This window comes from Dermacentor variabilis, chromosome 10 (assembly GCF_050947875.1).
Source record: "Dermacentor variabilis isolate Ectoservices chromosome 10, ASM5094787v1, whole genome shotgun sequence".
NCBI lineage: Eukaryota > Metazoa > Arthropoda > Arachnida > Ixodida > Ixodidae > Dermacentor > Dermacentor variabilis.
The window spans coordinates 60,513,200-60,532,291 of record NC_134577.1 but is presented as its reverse complement, the minus strand read 5'-3'; the positions used below and the strand labels follow the sequence as shown (position 1 = coordinate 60,532,291).

The window sequence follows — 19,092 nt, the reverse complement described above, 5'->3', positions numbered from 1 at the left end:
AACAACGAACAAAAGAAGCCGTAAAATGGGAGGAGTGCTGAACTAAGCAGTCAGGCTAAATGAAAGAACATTATGAGAGACTATTCAAACAAGCTAAATGAATTCAATTTGGAATTGGTGCATTTTAACGCGCCTTGCGAGGCCTGCTCGTGTGAGCCGTGCCCGTCGCGTGTAAACATTCTGACCAACGGTGCCAACAAACAAGCGCGTGGCGGAATACATTGTCGGAAGGAAACCAGTCCCGCGTGCGTCAGTGGCATTTGCATTACTTTATATACCGCAGAGACGAGTTTGCTTCAGGCCAAGACGTTGCATTATGGATAACGTTGTGCTCGAAACATATAAGGTGCGACTTCGTCGTGACTTGTGTATGGTGTCCCGGTATGTTTTCGCGTCCAATGCACGCTGCAGTGGCTAGCCCACAGTGCTGCTCTTATTCTAAATCATGTCGTATTCGGTAGCAATTTTGGTTATGTTTTATTCAGTAGCGAATATTTCTTCTTCATTTTGTGTTGACTGTCATCAGTCACTCCACCCTGCAGCGCGAAAAAAAGCACGATTTTACTTGTTTGTGAATTACGAAAGGAACATGCCGCAGACCATGCTATTTATGTTTCCTCATTGCTGCTAACGTAATGTACTACGTTAGGTGTTGCTGCTGTTGATGTTGTTGTTTTAATTTCACCTGGAAATCATTGTACACAACTCGGCTTCGAACTAGTCACTAATAATCTTAGTATGCATTATGCTGCTGTTCCCCACGTGATGCCCTCTAAGCCCTGCCAAGCCACAGCCATCGCTTTTGCCACAGAGTGGCCGTCCCGATTTCTTTTTCTTTTGAATGTAATATTTGGTTCGATATAATGTCCCGGGGCTCTCGGTTCGACGCCAATCTCCACGATTATGTCTGCAGACTTCGTGCTCACTATCAGAGATCCGTACACCCGAGATTAACGCCCGTAGGTATAACACAGCACGTAGTTTTTTCTTTTTCTTTCATTAACGTGTTTCATTCTTCTGCTTATCTCTTTTCAGACCGAGTACAAGTACTGCTACGACCTGATTCAGCACTATGTGCTGCACTACCTGAACAAGGAGTGACTATAAGCGGCTCGCAACGTAGGTTCCTTCACTCAACGTGCGTACGTCCTGTTCCACAAGCCGAAGAACGGGAACGGATCGCGGCGCGCCCCGGGAAGCCGCGATTCCCGTACAATCAACGGCACAACATTCCAGCGGCGTCGTAGGAGACACGTGGTCACGGGGTGCAATTCTTCCCCTGCGAAGATGGCGTCGGCGAACCACTAACGTCCGTCCGCGTCGCCCCGCCATAGCGGAAATCTTTTCTTGTTTTAGCGTTGTTCCCCCCGTTGTTCTCGCCATGGGAGGTCTCTTCCTTAGTTAGAAAGTTGTTTTCGTACTTCAGATGTGTTTTAAATCTGGCCCGGGCTGCTACTCTGGACACCTTCGGCTAGAGAGTAACTCTAGTTCCGTCATGTACTGTCGAGTTCGCCATCTTGAACGCTCGGATTGGCTCCCAGGGCAGCCGCGGCCTGCCTGATTGGCTCAAAACGCCAACGTGGCAGATTTTCGCCGTGTCCAGAATGGCACCCTGGCTTTGAAGCCAGCCTACTTTGATGTTCTAAGAGCTAAAAAAAAAGTGAGGGAGTATCGAGCTCGTCAAGAAAGTAACGAAGAAAACAACACATATGTTATCGCTGCATTTTGAAACTTGGTGTTTTCAAACTTGAGAAAAACGCAATGCGCACGCTTTCACACATAATTACTTTATTCGATCCTTAATCCAGGGAAAGCGGGACTACGTTTTTTTTTCTATGCCCCTGCGAACGTCCCAGCTAGCTATTGTCTTAGGCTACTCAGCCGCCATCTTTACACATCTTGTACACTAAAGTAGCGTGCACCATTTTTTACTTCAATTCTGTCTTTTTGCTAAGTTGTCTTCCTTGCCGAAAGAGACCTTGAAAGATATTTAGGATAACAGCCGTCAACCTTCCTGTATATCTAGCCGTCTCTGCGACGACGTTTCGACACACTCTCAGCGGGAAACACTACGGAGGGCTACTCAAGTAGTGCGGTCAGTAATCACTCCGCGCATATCGTGGCGACCTGGCTCGATTAGCGACGCGTTCGACTGAATAACGTCCCTCATAGGTCATAAAACACAACGCATGCAGTTGCCGCCCTAAATCAAGCAACGTTCATATCCTTCTACTTGCAGTACGCTGCGCACTACGTTTTGGAAGCGAGTACACGCAGTGAGTGCGCTTGCGGAAGCAGCGCAATGAGTGCGGTCACACGAATGTATCACTCCGCGCTGTCTGAGCAATCGGTAAACACGTTTAAGTTGATGGCGTCCAATACATTACATTAACCTTCATCCATTATAACAGCGACCTAATATGTTAATATAATATCGAGGCACCTGTCATTTTTCGCATGTTCTGCATATTCTTATGGCGATGCGCGAGGGTTTTTTCTTTCTTTTTTTTGCCGCTAGTGCAGGCGGTTTGGAAGGTAGCGGCTGCATGCACAGTTTTCGTGCTTTCTTCGACAGCAAAGCGTTGTTGTGCATCGTTGCTATGACCGCCGGCTACACTGTATCAGTCCTCGCACATCCTCAGAGATCCCAGCCGAGGACATCTCCGATTAGGGAGAATTAGTGGCCGGTTCGGTAACAGTGCGTGGTGTCGCTTTATCAATCCGCTTTGTTTGTTCCCTATGCACACTGCTTCCAGGGTCGTTAGTAATCCACGCTCCATTCATTCGATAAATTTTTCGAGTCGTTTTCTTCCTCGCAAAGAATTATCATTTTCCATAGAAGGAAAGTGTTTATCGTGGATCCTATTTTGAATAATCCCGTATACTCATAAGGAACCACATATGTATGTGAATTGGAATGTTCCCATGTTATGGCATGGAATTGTGGCACCTGCAGGGATTAGGCCTACTTTTTTTTTCTATACTGTGTGCCAATACTTCTTTGTTCTGTATTCATGTGCGGTCACCTAGAACTCCATGTAAGAACTTCAGTCCTTTCTTATCACTATTGCGTCGGCAGTGAGATAGCGAATACGGTATTTTTTTTTTTCGTAACGTATACTACTGTGGTTTGAAAGGCCTTGAATATTTTGCTAAGCGAAGCTCATGGTTCATAGTGCAGGCTGCATTAGTTGTTCTCGCTGTTTTGAAGCTCACTTCTTTTTCTCCTCGTGGTTCCTCGGACCTTGAGTATGAGAGAAACGCCGGCAACAGTTGCATGACAAAGAGTCACCCGTACACACTGACGATGGTGACGGGCACGTGAAATGTGTCTTCTCTCGACATGCTACGCAGTGCTTTAAAAAACATTTTTTTTGCACATGTTGCCGCTTTGAAGCTCTACACACTAATTTAATACATCTGGTTGGAGAACAGCCCCAGAATCGCGATTCACTCGCGTTCATTCCCGTCAGCTTTTGAAGTCGGTACGCTATGTTTCCTTCGCACTACTTATAATTGGAACGTTCAGATTGAGCCAATTAGTTGCAAAGAACAAATCGCGTCTTTGCTCTGCCCTACCACTCCGGCGATTGCCGCGATGTATCGTGCTCTTGATTCGTAATGTATTCGCAGTGCCAGGCCACCGAACGTGAAGCAAAAAATCTGTGTAGCCGTCAAGCAAAGTTAGTGTAACCGCCGCCATGATGCAAACTTGTGCGATTGTTACGCTTTAGCTGCGCGGTAAAACTGAGCTATCGAGTTTGACATCCTTTCGCGTATTAAGTGCCGAGCGATGACATTTATTTCAATGCGATTGTACGCTTTAGCTACCGTACCTACAGCATTTCAGTTCACTACTCTATAAAGCTTTCTGTGCGCAGAAATGGAAATAAGCACTAGCACGCCACCTCAACCCACACTGTATCTATGCCAAGTCTAGATGACCTACTCTAGCATAGTGTATAAAGACTACGCCGGTCCATCTACAAGGCCTATGCAACGATTCGGTTAGTTTATGTGTGAGGTCTTGTTTGAGTTTCTTTCTTTCTTTCTTCTTTTTTTTTGCTTGAAGCGTGCTTTCTAGATACGTTAGCAGGTTTGAATAGTTGACTCACACTAAGAAGAGGTGTTGAAATAAAAGCGTCGTCACACTTGATTCACTACGAAGCCCATATTTAACACGGCGAGCCCGTTCTTAATTCCACAGCTACGCCGAATCCCGACGTTCGAAGAAAGTAGCCCTTCGTTCTTAATTACAGCATCGATCGGAGCTTCTTATCGCGCTTAGCTGGCATGCTGTGAACCAGTCTAAGCTATTGAAGAAAGTCATTAAGCTCGTTTTATGCTGCGTGTCGAGGTAAGAGTCGACGGCAAGGAATTTGTTTAGCTGCTACTTCTCTTTGATTTTAAGCTTAATATTTTTAGCGGTATCACGCCCATGTGTTTTTTTTTGTACAATAATTGTGTTTCCATATTTTGTGTTTCGTCAAATTGTTTCATTTGCACCCCCCCTCCTCCCCGCTTTGTATTTTTCGTCTCATGCAATAAAGAGAAAAAGCTTTCTTCCCGCTTTGATAAGAGCAGAAGTAAGCAGTCGTATTAGCAATACAGAGATAACACAGACGAGCACACGCCGGTTAGTGAGTCGACGGAAACATGCATTATGGTTACGTTACAATGTCTCACGGTTACAAAGGCACAGTGGCTTGAGAACAGCTGATAGATTACAAGACATGAATACAACGTGTCGACGAGTATATTGGACGTCGTGTACGCTTGTGCCGATGACTTTTTTTATACAATTAAAACGTTTCATGCGATAAAGACAATTATGGGATTAGCAATAGTGTGAGCTTAAATTAAAACGTGAGCAAGTCCAAAACTACTTCTATGCATTGTTCTGTTTTGTAGTTCACCTGTGCTTGTAATAGATGCTTAAGTCTGACTCCGAAATGTACACTTGAAACTGGCCCATGCTGGGAAACCGGATAAAAGGCGCATAGATGCTGCACTTCCTTGAAGTTGCGCGTAACAGCCATTCTAAGCAGTTGTATCCTGTACACGGCTGAAATGTATGCTGAACATACGGGTAAATGACACGTAAATACACATGGGGCAGTGATACGGCGAATATGTTTATTTATAGATGCCTGTAGAAACGTTAGTCATGCTTAAAACTTAAGCATACCGCGGCAACACCTACTAGCAGACATTGTATGTACCGCGTACGCCGCTGTTCAGTTTACGATTGGTAATGCTTGTTCACGGCTAACTTAAGCGGGCCGGCTTCGCACCTGTATATTCCTCGTTACCGTCGTCGACGTTTTTGCTGAGGGCACAGAATTGTACGAATTTGCCCGCGTGCCTGCCGTTAAAGCCTCTGTTCATTTTCATTTACGGGCATGCCGGCAACAGTGCCTTTCGTAAAGTTGCTGCGTGCTGCGCCTTGTCCTTCGGGCAGGGTAACTGCGTAAGCGTAACGCTGCAAGGATGACGCCGCCCCGCGTTTGTCGATTGTCTGTACAGCGTGCGAATCGCCTCGGGACTACCGCGTTCACTCGTTAAGCTACGCCTTCCGCGATTGTATCGCGCACGGCTATACTAACCTCGTGCACCGCTCGTCATTCGCTCTGCAGTACACCTGCAAGGGCCGACTCACGCTCAGTCCGCATCCGCACGGCCTTCCGCACGCGTGCGGAGGCGCGTAGAGCTCGCGCAGCAGTTCGCCGCACAGCTGTCCGCCTGTCGCACACAGGTGGACTTCGGTTTGCACTCAGTCCGCACGACCAGTGTAAGCCAAAATTTGGGCGCACCCGTGTGCGGCGTGTGCGCTTGTCCCACATGTCCGCACGCGTGCGGAAGGCCGCGCGGATTAAGTCGGCCCACGTCACTATTCAATGCTGTTGCCTAAAAGTTGCCTGCGATATGAGAGCACTCTTTGAGGATGCAGTTTTATACGCTGCGTCGTAGTGCAATCACGCGAGATTGCATGAATTTACCTGGAAACAAGGTTGGACCGGGCGCCCGTCTCTTGCGACGAGGTTACTTCCAATGCTCTGTTTTCATTTTGGAAATTGGGCGTACGCTACGCAAATGGCGATATGAGGCTGGATTAAGCGGGTGTCCGTTAGTTTTAAACGCATGCCACCTTGTTGGCGATCAATAACGGGAGCGATGGCGGACGCCGTGTTTCCAAGGAGCGCACACGCAGGAGAGTCCGTGAAACTGGCGTCATCTAAAATACTGCAACTTCGGTACAGAATTAAGGGCGATCGCTTCAATCGTACGTTCTTGTTTCTCCTGCGTAGTATGCAGTGTACGTTTCTTAGCGGCCCTGGTGCCGTTACATACGTGTAGCGATGAAGATAGCCCTACAACCTTTTATGAAGTATGCAAATTCTGCCACTCGTTTGTGCCCGATTGCTTTCCGTTGTCTGACCGACGACGCCCTATTTGAATATCTGATCGTGCTTTCAGAAGCGCAGCCAAAGAAGGTCGGCTTCAGCTTTGCCACGACACCATTTCTCGTTGCACGCGAGTTCGCATATGTACGTGCGTACCAGGCGCTTCAGCGAACGCGTTCAAAATGTTTTTGAAATTGCCTGCGGCGGATAACGCACTTCTAGTCAACGAGCTGGTCTACTGGAAGAGGCAGACATTTTCGCAAGAAATATTTGAGTGCGTAATCGACGAATTAGCAATATTCAATAATTAATGTTTTTAACTAGCTACCTTGTGGCACATGTTGCAATTTACGAATTCTAGCCGGGGAATTCGCGAGGCGGATACAGTTGGAACGAATTCTTGGGATGACATCAGTTTCAAGATATCAGTTCCCGAACTTTGCGGAGACACGCATTGGCGTTCCAGTTACTTTTGCGCTTCAATGCACGAAACGACGTTTCCTTAAGAAAGTAAGTGCAGCGACAGGGAATTTGCACCGGAAGTTTGACGGCGCGTATCTCGCAAATGGCGTCATCCCCACAATTCTTTCCAGGTGGATATTCCTGGGAGTCTGCAAGAATTTGTAAATTGCAATATGTGCTTAAGGTAGTTTGTTTAGAAGGTAATTTGTGACTATTTGCTAATTATTCGAATATGTTTTTTTTCAATTATTTGTGCACGTAATGTTCGCGTGTTCGAGTAGACCGGCTCATGGACTAGAATTGTGCTAGCGGCCAACGGCAATTTTTAAAATAATTTGAAAGTGTTCGCTGAATTACCCTGTATTCCAGAGCGCGCAAGGGCAATATGCGCAATTACCAGCTCGTTTTAGCAGTTAATATTTGGTTGCGGTTTCTTTCTAATTTGCAAGTGACTGCAGTGGCAGATATCCTGGAGCTGTATCAATGTGACAGAAATGTGGCAAAGAACTGTTGCAGGCTATCTCGCAGCAATGAAAGTACAGGGAAGAGAAAGGTGGGGAGGATAAGTGACCGAACCACTCGTGGAAGGGCATTTGGAGTGAGACAAGGGAAAAAAAAAGAAAAGTTGCGCACTAGGCGTACACTTCGTGTGTCTGTTTGGCACACGCTCTTCTAGTCTTTTGCGCCGTTCAAGGATGTCGTAGGATACTCTCACCCTCTTTTTGCCCCGCTCGGTGCATGGTTGTTTCGGCACCTTTCTTTTTCGGCTGTATAAAAGTTGGTGCAGTCACGCAAGTTTCTCCCAGCCGAGCAAGTATGCTGTACTGGTACCACAGTTACTCAGGTCTGAAAAAATAAGAGCACCGACGTTCCCAGCGCTTTCACTCAGGTTAGAAGGTATGCCGCATTGTGCATACTCGTACCGTCTGCGGCTCGCTTGGGACGCCCTAACGCTGCTAAATAGTCAGCCGCGAAAAAAAAAAGCAAAGTTGCTGCAGACCTAAACGAAACACAGTTGTTTACGAGCGTCGTAGCAGAAGCTGCCGTGTAACAGCGCCGAAGAAAAAAGGGCAATTGCCCGTCGGAGACTCGGCGAAGTGCCAAAGCCTATGCGAACGAAATCTCGCTTCTGTGCGAAGCGTATATGCAATGAAAAAGCCTGAACTTTATTTTCCTCGGCCAAATTTTACACGTCGCGTAATGGGCAGAATACTTGACTCTCGTCTATGCGAACACATGCGTAGAGTATATCGCTTTCGCCGATGGCCGCTCTAACAGTTCCCGAGTAGCGCCATGGCCAACCACTAAACTCCGCACAAAGCACTTCAAAGCGTGTATGCTTTCTCAGTGGTCGCAATTTGCGAATGTTCTGACGACCGCCTTTTATACTGTTCATAAAAAAAAACAACGCATCGCTTAGCGTATCCATGTGTGTGAAGGATAGGTCTAGGTTAGGCCGCACTGGCCGAGACGGCTCACGGTTGCTTTGTATTCCAGCAGGCCATGCGTCGGTCGCCGTTTTAGGCAATGCCGGCACACATCCATGTATAGTCTTAGCTGGAGTTTGTTTCGAAACTTCTCCTCGAGCCAGTCTAATCATACTTTCTTAAGCGTAAACGGCAAGCTTGGCATCGTATATGCGCACTGCCTATAGCGTGCTGGGCATACAGTTAGCAAAGCAGGATTTCTGTGCTCGTCGTGGGCAATGCCCCACGAATCCACGCGGCAAAGAAGGCGTTCAAGGTTGTAGCAAGCCAGCGCTGCCCTTCAATACATCGCCTATGCCGGAAATCGTGCTGTTGTTTTCAGAGAGGTCTTGAGCAACTTCTTGTGGGCGCCACTCAGAAGGCAGCGTCGCTTCTTTGCCGGGAAGGCCTAACGTCGAAGTGTCGAGGAGTTCGTGACCTCAACGCGTCGTCCCTCCACCGCGGGCTTTAGTCTCCCGCTGGAACTAGTGTACAGAAGCAGCGCGAACGCCTTTTCTCCGCACCCTTTCTTAAGCATTGTTGAGCCTAGTGCGTAGAGAAACAGAACAAACGCGCCGAAACGAAAGAGGGACCAGAGCAAAAAAAAAAAAAAAAAACTACGTTGTGTTGCCTTCACTTCGGCTGCAGGCAGGACTTGTTGCGGTAGCGCTATGCACACAGCTGACACACTTAGATCGGTCTCGCAGATTTCAAGCGCACAATGTCGCCGGTCGCTCACTTTTTCGACAAAGCTATTGACATTGACACCAATGCTTTGACTCGGAAGAAAGAGCATACCTTGTACAGGGTTTGAGACTTCTTAACTGTACAGCGTGCTTGTAAAAAAATGTCGAGCGTACGGAGCTTTTCAGCTACTCGGTAGCTTTTAGTAGCCATGTTTAGACGGCAGAGCTTGGACGTAGTATACGTTCAATGTAGGTAGCGGTATCGTATTTTCCCAGCGGGCAAGATATTTCACACTTCCTTTCCACTAGTGTTCTTCCTGTAAATGGATCCTATCTTTCTTTCTTAATACAGTTATGTCCGGAATTTAATACGTGCTACCACAATGAGCGTACAAAGCAGTCACTGTTAGGGTCACTGAGATTCGAAGGAAACACACCCTTCAAAGCAATTTGAATTGTTGCAGACAGCACAACTTGCCGTAGGAGGTTTATTAGCAGCGTCGATCCTATCGCGATGACGTCGACAGCCTTATCACGAAGGCTGGGAAAACCAAACGACTGAGCATTGAATGATTAAGCTGTCTAAAGTAGAGGGATTGCTGCGCGTGTCAGTTCACGTGTTCATTGCGTTTAATCACCGATTACTGATACGTGAAGATGGAAATGTATTTCCTTGCCACTTATTACAAAATGGCGGCAGTAAATAGTTGCGATATTGAAAGAGCGCTGTAACATTTGCTTGGACTGCGCCGGACAGTCACGTGTCCAGCGCTGATAGCGACTGGCTGTGAGCCCACATTATCTCTGCTTTTTATTTCTAACGTAAACACAATCGGAGGTCGTGCTTCCCGGTTCGTGGTAAACGTGATCGATGTTTTTCTTTTTTTTCTGCTTCCAGTGTTCAATGGTGTCAGTATCCTGTGGTAGCTCTGAAAAATACACTCTCGAAGTTGTAAAAGTGGGTAAGGGTCTATAGTACGTTTCGTGAATGCTACGCAAGCTTGTACAAGTGCTTCCAAGCCTTTGCTTTGTCAAAAGAAAAATGAAAGTTCCTTTCTCAGCGCGAACTTTGACACCAGGTCACAGGGCAGTTTAGAGCAATGTATGGTTATTCTGTACGTGAGCTAGCGTCTCTTTAGCTTCCAATGCTCAAGTGTTCTCGCCAAAATTTGCGCACCCACGAAATGCTGTTGCCACTCGTTATTATGTGAAATAAATCTCTTTCAACTATTTACCCGTTTCTGCATGGACTTCTTTCTCGTCGCTGCTAACTTCATAAACAAAACTGCATGCAAACTTTTCACAAAACTTTTTTTTTCTTTTTCTTTTCTCGAGGGCCGGAGCACACGTATGTATACTTAAGATTCAAATATTGGCCTCCGGGCCTATAGTTTGACCTCCGCCGACCGAGTCAGGTGTGCCAGGAGAGACCGTGATATGCGAGAGCAGGTAATTAAAATGAGGATTGCGAACACAAGTCCGGGGGCTATCCAGGCGATTTGGCCAGATGAGCCTCCGAAGAAAGCGCCTTCTTGGGGCGTTTCTTTTTTGGGACCATGCATTGCCCAAGCATATTCGCCGCGTAGACCGCTCTTTAATTGAGGTCGCACTTCGGACAGGTGAGCCTTTCCGCTTGTTCATCAGAGTTTAGAAGACGCTGCCTTCAAGGTACCACGACATAGGATATGAGCGCGAACTCCCAGTCGAAGGAGCACTTCCCTCTTGAGCATTTTTTTTCTATAAGTGCCACCAGATCCGTTTTACTTAAATGACGTTGCCTTGACGCATTTGGGATTCAGGCAATCAAAGGACGCTAAGGCGCCATCATAATTTAATCTACATTTTTTATTTGCACTTACAAAATACCGAAAGCGTTAGTCTTACTAAGCCTGACGGGTTCGTAAGTCAGCAAAGGCTGGAAAACCTGCAGGAGCTGTCCGTGGTGTCATTAATTTGGCCGGAATGTACTGGGAAGTAATTAACATTTTGTGAAAAATAAAGATTGCACTGAACTTTTAAAGAAACAAATATTAAACCTGTTAAGATAATATAACTTTGTCAGCCGAGAAATAGAAAAATTACTCAAGCAATACTCTTTAAAATGTTGAGCCTTAACGTGTAAGAGCAGGTAACTGGCCAAATAAACACCTGTACATGACCTTACATCAAGTAAAAAAAAAAGAACCTTGTAAGCTACTAAGCCAGCGCTCTAAGCTGAGCCGTGTGCACTGCCTATATTAACGCCTACGGTTGGAAGGATGTTCCACACCCGCCGCCATGACCCTGAGCGGCGCTGACTGTATCGCTCGTAGGGCTATGTTTTGTACACAAATACCCAAGAAAGTGGATGGTAGGATCACCACACGGTTAGCTGAATCGTAAAGCATCGCCGTTCTTATAGTACGGAAGATGTGGGTTAGCCTCCCAGCTCTGGTATACTTGTATCTTTTTAATCTTTCATTTCTCTTTCTTTTTTCTGGTTATATCTACATGTTAACCAAAAAAAAAAGACTGTTAATTTCTCCTTCGCTTTCCGTCGCTTCATTGTCTACTTGATTCGGGAGGTAGCCAACCGGAGATAACCTCTGGTTAACCTCCTTCTCCATCCTTTGCCTTTCTCTGTCTCCTTTAGCAAATTGTCCTACAGGTTTTTCTGTTGTCCTACAGCAAACTTGATGGACAACAGTCATACAGAGAGGGAACATTATTGATTATAATTAGTAGACTAGACAGTAGAGATTCAGAATCTCGCTTCGTCGAATGAATGCAGGTAAATCTAATCAGACGACAGCCGTTGTCTGCGTCATGGCCCCTATACTTATAAGCTTGAGAAGATAAAAGCCAGAGCTTGGTGCCCGAGCACTGAACATGTAGAGAGTCCTTTGCCGCCGTGGGAATAGCAGCGGGCGAAGGAAGACCGAATGCAGGAATATGTTGTTCAACGTTAGACGGCTCCACTGAGTGCTAGTCGTACCTTTGTACCTACAGCGACACAGCGCATCTAACGCGAAATGCGTAAAAGTCGGGTAACCATACGCATGTATTCAGCATCGCCAAAAAGGCGCGCACATTTCTATCGTGCCAAAGCCAACTAAATTTTTGATAGGGTCGCCGCTCGTGTCACGTGACTTATACCACGTGTGCGCGGGAGCGCATGCGCGCGTGCCAGTTTCCTTTAGGCCGAAAGTGCAGGAAGTAAGCGGGCAACATTAGAGCACTTCACTTCTTTGTAGCATTTCAATAACCGCTTCACATAGATTCTAACGCGTGCGTTCATCATCATCATCAGCCTGGCAACGCCCACTCCAGGGCAAAGGCCTCTCCCATACTTCTACAACTACCCCGGGCGTGTACTAATTGTGGCCATGTTGTCCCTGCAAACTTCTTAATCTCATCCGCCCACCTAACTTTCTGCCGCCCCTGCTACGCTTCCCTTCACTTGGAATCCAGTCCGTAACCATTAATGAACATCGGTTATCTTCCCGCCTCATTACACGCCCATTTCTTTTTCTTGATTTCAACTAAGATGTCATTACCTCGAGTTTGTTCCCTCACCCCCCAATCTGCTCTCTTCTTATCTCTTAACGTTACAGCCATCATTCTTCTTTCCATAGCTCGTTGCGTCGTCCTCAATGTAAGTAGAACCCTATTCGTAAGTCTCAAGGTTTCTGCCCCCTAGATGAGTACTGGTAAGGCACAGCTGTTATACGCTTTTCTTTTGAGGGATAATGGAAACCTGCTGTTTATGATCTAATGCCTGCCAAACGCACCCCAGCCCATTTTCATTCTTCTGAGTATTTCAGTCTCATGATCCGGATCCGTGGTCACTATCTGCCGTAAGTAGATGTATTCCCTTACCACATCCAGTGCCTCGCTACCTATCGTAAACTACTGTTCTCTTGCGAGACTGTTAAACATTACTTAAGTTTTCTGCAAGTTAATTTTTAGAGTCACCCTTGTACTTTGCCTGTCCAGGTCTGGAGCATGCACTGCAATTGGTCCCCTGAGTTACTAAGCTAGGCAATGTCATCAATAAATCGCAAATTGCTATGGCAATCTCCATTAACTGTTATCCCCAATTCTTCTCCATCCAGGTCTCTGAATACCTCCTGTAAACACGCTGTCAATAGCATTGGAGAGATCGTATCTTCATGCCTGACGCCCTTCTTTAGTGGGATTTCGTTGCTTTCTTTATGGAGGACTACGGTGGCTGTGGAGTCGCTATAGATATCTTTCAGTATATATACATACGGCTTGTCTACACCCTGATTCCGTAATGCCTGCATGACTGCTGCGTTAGACAAGCATAATCTACAAAAGTTTGTAATTCACGTAGTGCACTGTATTTCACAAGTGTTATTTCAGTGTAATTGGAAAAGAACAACAGCATGGACAATTAAGGGGAGAGAGAGAAATTTATTTACACAAAAGTCGGAGAGGCAGGCATTAGCTAGTAGTTTTGGCGTGCCTTTCTTGTACTAGGGAAGCAGTACGGGAAAGCAAACTTGTGATGAGTAATAATGATGAAGAGAAGGAAGTGCGAGGGTATTTGCAGGTAGTACACTGCGCTAACACCGCATTTGCCGCATTTCTAAAGTCGTGTATCTAGTCCTGTGACTTGTAGAAGTACTTTAGAGCTTACATCATGATTACGTATGTAGTGATATAGCGCCGGGAAAACAATATTAACGTTTCAATCTTCGCATGTGCCAGAAGTAAATCAATTTTTAATAATTTTAATATGTAATATTCTTCAGGAGTGTAAAGTACAATCCACTTGGTTGACTATTTTCTATTAATTAGGGCTCCTCTGCTCTCGGGGATTTCGCTAGACCTTGCCACACGCAACAGCAATCTACCGGTGATCCTCTACAGCCAATTAAATTTTTAAACAGCTAGTGCCAACTAACATTTTCTGATGGCATTTTCTTTTTCACTGCTTGCTACAGAAGGCCTTGCCAGGGCGTCTCTAAAGGACCGAGTGCGCAGCCACATTTCCAGGAAGAAGCGACGCCATTGGCTGTTTCTGTCACCAAACCACAGCAGAAGCGCATCATTGTCGTCTGCTTGCCGCGCCGCTTTCACTGGTCTCTTGATTTTTGATAAGCGCGAGCTACTCAATGTAGAGGCAACTGCGGGCGTCCCTTTGACAACAACAAAACCAACGGGCGGGCAACTAGAACAACGAAACGGGTACGTTTTCATCGTGGTCCCATTTTCTGCAGGTTGCTTTTGTCTCGCGCGCAGCGTCCGGTCTTTTGTCCTTTTCATTGGGTTTCCAGCCGCAAATTAGACAGTCCTTCTGCAGGCGGGATGTCAGGTCGCGTCGTCTGCTCCAGATGTTACGAGGACGGACCGTGCGTTTCGTCTGCTTCTTGCTAAGACTATTTAGTACATGGATCGCAACACGGTACCGATGTATTTACAGCGGAAGAGGTCTCATTGTAAAACGGACAGAAGACGCTGAAAGGTCGTCGTCTGTCTTCCGTCGCACTATCGAACAAGGCTTAGCAAGGCTACGCCCGAAGTCAGAGATGTCGTCCATAGTTCGCTGGATCAGCGTCTGTTACTGCGTCGTTGCCATTGCGGCCGAAGAAACAGACTGTGGATTCGAGGTGCCCGGGGATGACGTCACGCAAAAGACGGGATCCATAGTCTGGAGCACGGTGTCGACCGACTCGGTCGTGCTGACGAACAGAACTGCGAGACACGACGTATCACACACAGACCACGGTGATGGTGGTTCGAAAAACGTCACCAATGCCACGACGACCACGCATTTGCCGTTTCTCCTGGACGTTGCCCCAACGCTCACGTCGTTACTAGAGAGGGACGAGTCTGTGGTTCTGTCCGTAGCCACTACGGAGGAGTCAACAACTGCGGCTCCGGATACGCCACTTGCGGACACGAAGCTGGAAAGAGACTTCTTGGTGAGTGTTCGTTTTCAATCGTATGGCGCCTGCGTTAGTCGGTTGTTCGACATGACGAAAGTGTGCACAGATCAGGGACGACGCAGTTTGTTTTTCGAGTCCCTGCATGATGAAGACTTGAAAGAATTCATTTGCTTTTCTTTTATTCCTCATATACCTTGCGGAAAATTTTCCCGAAGTAAAAAGAAAAAAAAATGTTTGCGTCTTAGCACGAAGGCACAAATCTAGCGCCGAATTACGTTGTGTTGAAATCGTTGCCTTTACGCTAAGGCAGATAAGCAGAGGATCAACGACGTAGTAATTCAGTTTTTAATAGAACCAACGTTCCGGGTTTCCCAAAGACATCTGTGACAGCAATCACGATCTGATGAATTGTATTTTTCGGCGTTTTCGGCATTCGCACGGCTACAGTGACCATATTCAAAAATGATTATTTGTAGCGTGTGGTTCCTCTCAAATAATGCGGTAGGATTAGGATTTATATTTCGTGCACAAGCACATTCTTTAACTTTTGCTTTTCAAATTACCAAGCTGCCAATAAAACTTGTGCCAGCATTGAGCACAATTCGTCATAAGGACACTTAATTGCGCAGAGCACCGGATATTACCATTTTAGCAGCCAGGAAACGATGCGTGATACTACGAATTAACCGGGCCATCCTTATAGTTAAAAAAAAAACAAAGAAAAGTAGCTTGCAATATAAAAGTAAAGAGATGGACGGGGCTAGTATGTCATACTGCAGATTATAATTCTACGTGACTCAAAGCTATCGATCCATGACAATTTAGTTACAAACGTAACAACGACTTCAATAGAGAATCACAAATGCCGCCTTTCGGATGAAATATCAAATAATATCTTTGTTAATTCGGTGCTAATTCATCCATGAAAGTCGTTAACCAAACAGTCGGACTTTTGCCAACGCATTGCTCTTTACAGGCCCCCTTATAATGTAAACTCAGTGCCTTGTTTACTTGATCGGGGACTCTGTCAAAATAAACTACGAACCTCCCATAACGCATAAAAATAAGGAAAAGGTCAGGGCTCAGTAATTATTTGCAACAACTTCTCATTCAGCCGTAAACGTTAAAGTTTCGCCACACATTACACCTCGCATGCTTGTCGTTTCCACCGAATTCCAGCTCGATGTGATGTACTTAAGGACTCTGACAAACATTGCAAATAACGGCAGTAATATACTCACGGAGTACTTGAATAAGTAATTTACTACAAAGGCTGCTTTCACCTACAAGGTTAGGTCATTTATCATACGTCACCCACAACATGCTGTATACTTCTACGTGATATTCATTAAATATTTTGAAAGCCCATGTTGAACTTCTTCTTAACCTGAAGTTAACTTCAAGCTTTCGGTACACGTCAGCCTATAGCATGGCATCCCATTCCCCTTAATTTGAAGTCGCTGTCGTCTTTCGTTCTCCCAGGGCAGCAGTGAAATATTGTGAGCGTCTCACATAACGCCTCCAAGTAGGCAAAATAAAAAGAATCTAGCGAATTTCTTTCGGCTTTAATTACCCCCACATCTCAAGATTTGCCTACATATCAACGCTAACATTTAACACATTTCCAGAAAATATTGGCTTCGTAAGTGATCTATCTTTTTCCTCTTTTTTCCCAAAGCAGTAAAAATAAGTAAAGATGTTTTTACGCGCTGCTAGTCGCACTGGCAGCTAGCCGCGTGGGGTACTTTTATTTTAATAATAATTTGTTGTTTGTGATGTTTGTGTTCTTCGGAGGGCATTATTTCCCGGAAGTTTATTGTAGGGCGCATCTTCCTGCGAAATTCTCGACAGTTCTCACTCGGTTGTATTTTCGCTTTTTGATCAGCGTATCAAACGCGTGCGTCAGTTGGTTTAGGCGGCAGGCTTTGCATCCCGGAATATTTATCGTATCGGTGGATGATCCCTTAGAATTACATCGCCTGAGAAACGAGAAGAAAGGGGGTGGAACCGAGGTTCGCGATTTTCATTATTCATATCGCCAGAAGCCAACAAACAATGACACTAAGGAAAACAGGGAAAATTACTTGTAGTCAGTAATTGAATTCAGGAAATGGTAAATTAATGGAAGTGAAAGTAGATGAAATAACGACTTGCTGCAGATGGGGAACGATCCCACGTCTTCGCAATACGTGTGCGATGCTCTACCAATTGAGCTACCGCGGCGTCGTTTTCCCATCCACTTTATGGGTATTTATGTTTTTTTACTACTAGAACTACCTTTGGGGAGTGTATAGCCAGTGGCACCGTCGGGATCGTTTCCCAATTGCGGCAAGTTTTTTTTCATCCCCTTTTATTTCCACTAATTTATCATTTATTTAATTCAATTAGTAACTACAAGCAATTTCCCATATGTTTCTCTTGATGTCATTGTTTTGTTGGCTTCTTATGATATCACCTGCGCAAGTGTGATTCACAGCTACGATTTGTTCGCAGTTGTTCGTGTTGGTATTTGTTTTGCAAGCAGCCAGCATTTGCGATACAGCGTCATTTAACAAAATATGTCAAGCCGAACGCTGAGGCTGTATACAGTCTTGCATTCCGCTCGTTGGCATTGGGCGAGTACTTTAACGGCGCAGCTACGAATACTTCTAGAGACTCCGTCTTTTCTCCAGTATTGTAGCGTTTAATTTCTGGCCAGATAACTAGCCGAGCTCGCGTGGAGGTTAAGCGAGTCTAGGCTCATACGGACGCCGCACATGACGAACGAAATGGAAGCTTTTACATCTTTTTCTTAAACCAATCCGCGTTTGTAATTTCTCCGATTTTGGTGAAGCAGCGCATTAAGAAAAAAAAATGATACAGACGTTCACGCAAACATGAACGGCGAGGACGTGCCTGCATCAGCGCCTGTGTGCGTCCTCGTCAATCATATTTGTGTGAACGTCTTTTATTTTTTGTTTTTTTCAAACGCGCTCTTTCATCGAAGTCGTGGATCACTAACTTGCCCGTCGGTACCTGTTAAGTAATTGCTCTCTGTATTTACCCCCCCCCCCCCTTCTCCGTGCTGCGCCGGATATTCAGAATATAATCCCGGCAGCAAGCCTATACTTGCACTCATCTGGACCTACCTCGTCCCTCGAAGAATGAGCAAGCAGATTGAGGAAGTCGTTCATCGGATAAGACTTCGTGTAGCCTACGCCAGTAGTTATTTATTCCTTTTCTTTTTACTTAAAGTCGGTGAACTCGGTTCCTCGCTGTGCAACGAACGCAAGCTACCCGAGGACATCGAGCACCTGCTGCGTCACTGTCGCCGCTATGGCACCGCGCGGTTGGCAGCATGAACTTTACTTTGTGGACATGCTAATTTATCAGGACGCTTTTAAACTCTGCTTGGCAAGTTGACTTTTTTGAGCGAACGATCAGGCTCTCCTGTCAGAGTTATCGCCCTTAAAAGGATTCGATCACCCTGCAAACTTCACTGACCATTGACAACAGAGGGAGAAGGACAGCACATTCTGACTGCACCGAACTGCGTTGCGTAGGCATATTCAACTCAGTAATGTAATGAGGAGATAACAACAATGTAATGAGGAGGGAAGATAACCGACGGTCATTAAGGTTTACAGACTGCATTCCAAGGGAAGGGAAGCGTAGCAGGGGGCGGCAGAAAGTTAGGTGGGCGGATGAGATTAAGAAGTTTGCAGGGACAACATGGCCGCAATTAGCACATGACTGGGGTAGTTGGAGAAGTATGGGAGAGCCCTTTGCCCTGCAGTGGGCGTAACCAGGCTGATGATGATGATGATGACGATTATTATTATTATTATTATTATTATTATTATTATTATTATTATTATTATTATTATTATTATTATTATTATTATTATTATTATTATTATTATTATTATTATTATTATTATTATTATTCAACACTGGTCAGGTTGGAGGTGTTGCGACCCTGCTGGTGACAGTATCGCAGATTGTTCTTACGGCGTGTGCCAATCAAATAATTATAGTCAGCAGTGTGGCCGGCGCAGATATAGACGGGTTATTTTTTGCGAAAGCTGCAGCAGCTTGCCCGCTGACGCGCCCATAGCGTGCGATCTTTTTTTAATATACTTTAGCCCTTCTGTTGTACGTGTTCGTTCTGATTCCGTGGCCCATTATTTCATGCGTTTCA

The 19,092-nt window shown here is 45.7% G+C and overlaps 2 protein-coding genes across 4 annotated transcripts in view; both read left to right on the top strand.

Moving 5' to 3' along the window:
* Window positions 1-10,252, top strand: part of Ptp36E (protein tyrosine phosphatase 36E) — a 258,657-nt gene extending 248,405 nt beyond the window's left edge. For all 3 annotated transcript variants that reach the window (XM_075672825.1, XM_075672824.1, XM_075672823.1), the window contains exon 18: window positions 1,036-10,252. In XM_075672825.1, coding sequence (XP_075528940.1) covers window positions 1,036-1,101 — 66 coding nt within the window. In that variant the 3' untranslated portion in view covers window positions 1,102-10,252. The remainder of the gene's footprint in view (window positions 1-1,035) is intronic.
* Window positions 10,253-13,816: 3,564 nt separating this feature from the next.
* The window catches only part of LOC142560608 (MAM and LDL-receptor class A domain-containing protein 1-like), a 50,985-nt gene continuing 45,709 nt past the window's right edge, over window positions 13,817-19,092 (top strand). The window contains exon 1 of the mRNA XM_075672822.1: window positions 13,817-14,948. Within this exon, the coding sequence (XP_075528937.1) occupies window positions 14,358-14,948 (591 nt within the window). The 5' untranslated portion in view covers window positions 13,817-14,357. The remainder of the gene's footprint in view (window positions 14,949-19,092) is intronic.